At 33.1% G+C, this 1,786-nt stretch overlaps 1 protein-coding gene across 1 annotated transcript in view; it reads left to right on the forward strand.

The window, feature by feature from the left end:
- Positions 1-1,754, forward strand: part of LOC119592668 (alpha-methylacyl-CoA racemase-like) — a gene marked incomplete at its 5' end in the record, with an annotated part of 8,513 nt that extends 6,759 nt beyond the window's left edge. The window contains 3 exon segments of the mRNA XM_037941581.1: positions 133-244; positions 586-796; positions 957-1,754. Coding sequence (XP_037797509.1) covers positions 133-244; positions 586-796; positions 957-1,280 — 647 coding nt within the window.
- Positions 1,755-1,786: the final 32 nt, after the last annotated feature.

Here is a 1,786-nt window from a genome sequence, read left to right on the forward strand (position 1 = left end):
CTCTTATTTTATCTACTTTATTTCATTTTGTTTGCTGTTATTTTTATTTATTTTATTTTTTTTATTCCAATTTTCCATTGTGCATAATTTTTCTATATCATGTGTTTAGTTACATTTCCTTGTATGTTACAGGGAAAGGGCAGGTTATAGATGCAAACATGGTAGAGGGAGCAGCTTATGTTGGGGCTTGGATGTATACGTCTCGTGATATGTGGATTTGGGGGAAGGACCGTGGTTGTAATTGGTAGGTCTTTCAGTTGCAGAACATCACCTTGTAATGCCGTATTTTGTTATTATTTTTTTGCCATGCCTTCTCATATTGTCTTGTAATTTATTCTTGTAAATGTAAGTGGTAAGTTAGTGTAAAATTTGTATAATGGGATTTTAAAGAGTAATCTTGAAATAAGGTATGTTAGTGTCATCAACAATTTTATGTATTGTTATATTTTCACTTTTTTATGTACCATTGAAGGCAACTATGCTATATATATGCTTGGATTCATATAAATAATGAACTTGCCGTAAATCATAAATATTACTACTCATATTACATTTGTTAATATTATGTTCAACTTTTATATCCAGGTTAGATTCTGGTTCTCATTTTTATGACACCTATGAGACCCTTGATGGCCGCTACATGGCAGTGGGTGCTGTGGAACCACATTTTTATCATGAGTTTGTAACACTCTTGGGCCTGAACCCAGATGAAGTGGGACAGTTTGATGATTTTGATGAAATGAAGCTCATCATTCAGAAACGTTTCAAGGAAAGGACCCAAGAAGATTGGTGCAAGGTAGCAATATTGCTTTTTCTTACTTCCTCAGCTTTTTTCTCTTATAGAATTGGTTTATTTTGAGGATTATATGATTATTTTTGATGAGTTCTTGATGAGCATTTCATTGTATAATAATATTTGTTTTGTTCATGATATTGCTAATGCACTTTTGTTTCAGGTGTTTGATGGTAAGGATGCTTGTGTCACCCCAGTGCTGACTCGCGACGAAGCTCCTCACCATCCCCATAATGCCGATCGAAAGAGCTTTGTGCCAACAGGTACAGAAGGCCAGTATGAGCCAATACCTGCACCTCGTTTGTCCCGCACACCTGGCAGTATTACTGAGGATGCTAAGGCTCCCATAATAGGACAGCACACGTCAGAGATTTTGAGTGAATTGGGATACAACCAGGAGGATATTAAAGGGCTAATCCAAGGAAAAGCTATTATGCAAGCAAAGGAAAAAGTCTCGTCTCTGATTCATCCTTTGTTTTTTCTATAGTTGAATGTTATATTCTCCAAGAAGGTGCTAATATGTATATTGTATGTGTTTTTTAGTTCATAGATATATCTATATTTTGTAATACATGTCATGAATGTGGAAGCATATGGTTCTTTATTAAGGGAACTTTACACTGTATAAATATCATACTTTGTACAATTTATGTGGAGTTGAAATGTTGCTTTGCATAATGTAATATAAGGAATTTTGATCAAGAATATATACAAAAACAAATAAGAACACTATACATTTCAAAAAGTGGTAATTGGTTTGTCTTTTGTCTTGGGTTGTTTTGAATATTTGGAGGATGAGATATTGTGTTGATTATTAATATGTTTATGAAGGGTGATGATTGAAACTCAGGACAATAGAGTTTTAAACAGTTGTAAGTAGGATAAAGTATTTTGGTATTTTATTAATCTATGATGACTAAATGTGGAATAATAAAATGTGTAATAAATGCAAAGTCCATAACTATATCTATCATTATTCTATTCCAGAAAATA

This window comes from Penaeus monodon, chromosome 30, assembly GCF_015228065.2.
Source record: "Penaeus monodon isolate SGIC_2016 chromosome 30, NSTDA_Pmon_1, whole genome shotgun sequence".
NCBI lineage: Eukaryota > Metazoa > Arthropoda > Malacostraca > Decapoda > Penaeidae > Penaeus > Penaeus monodon.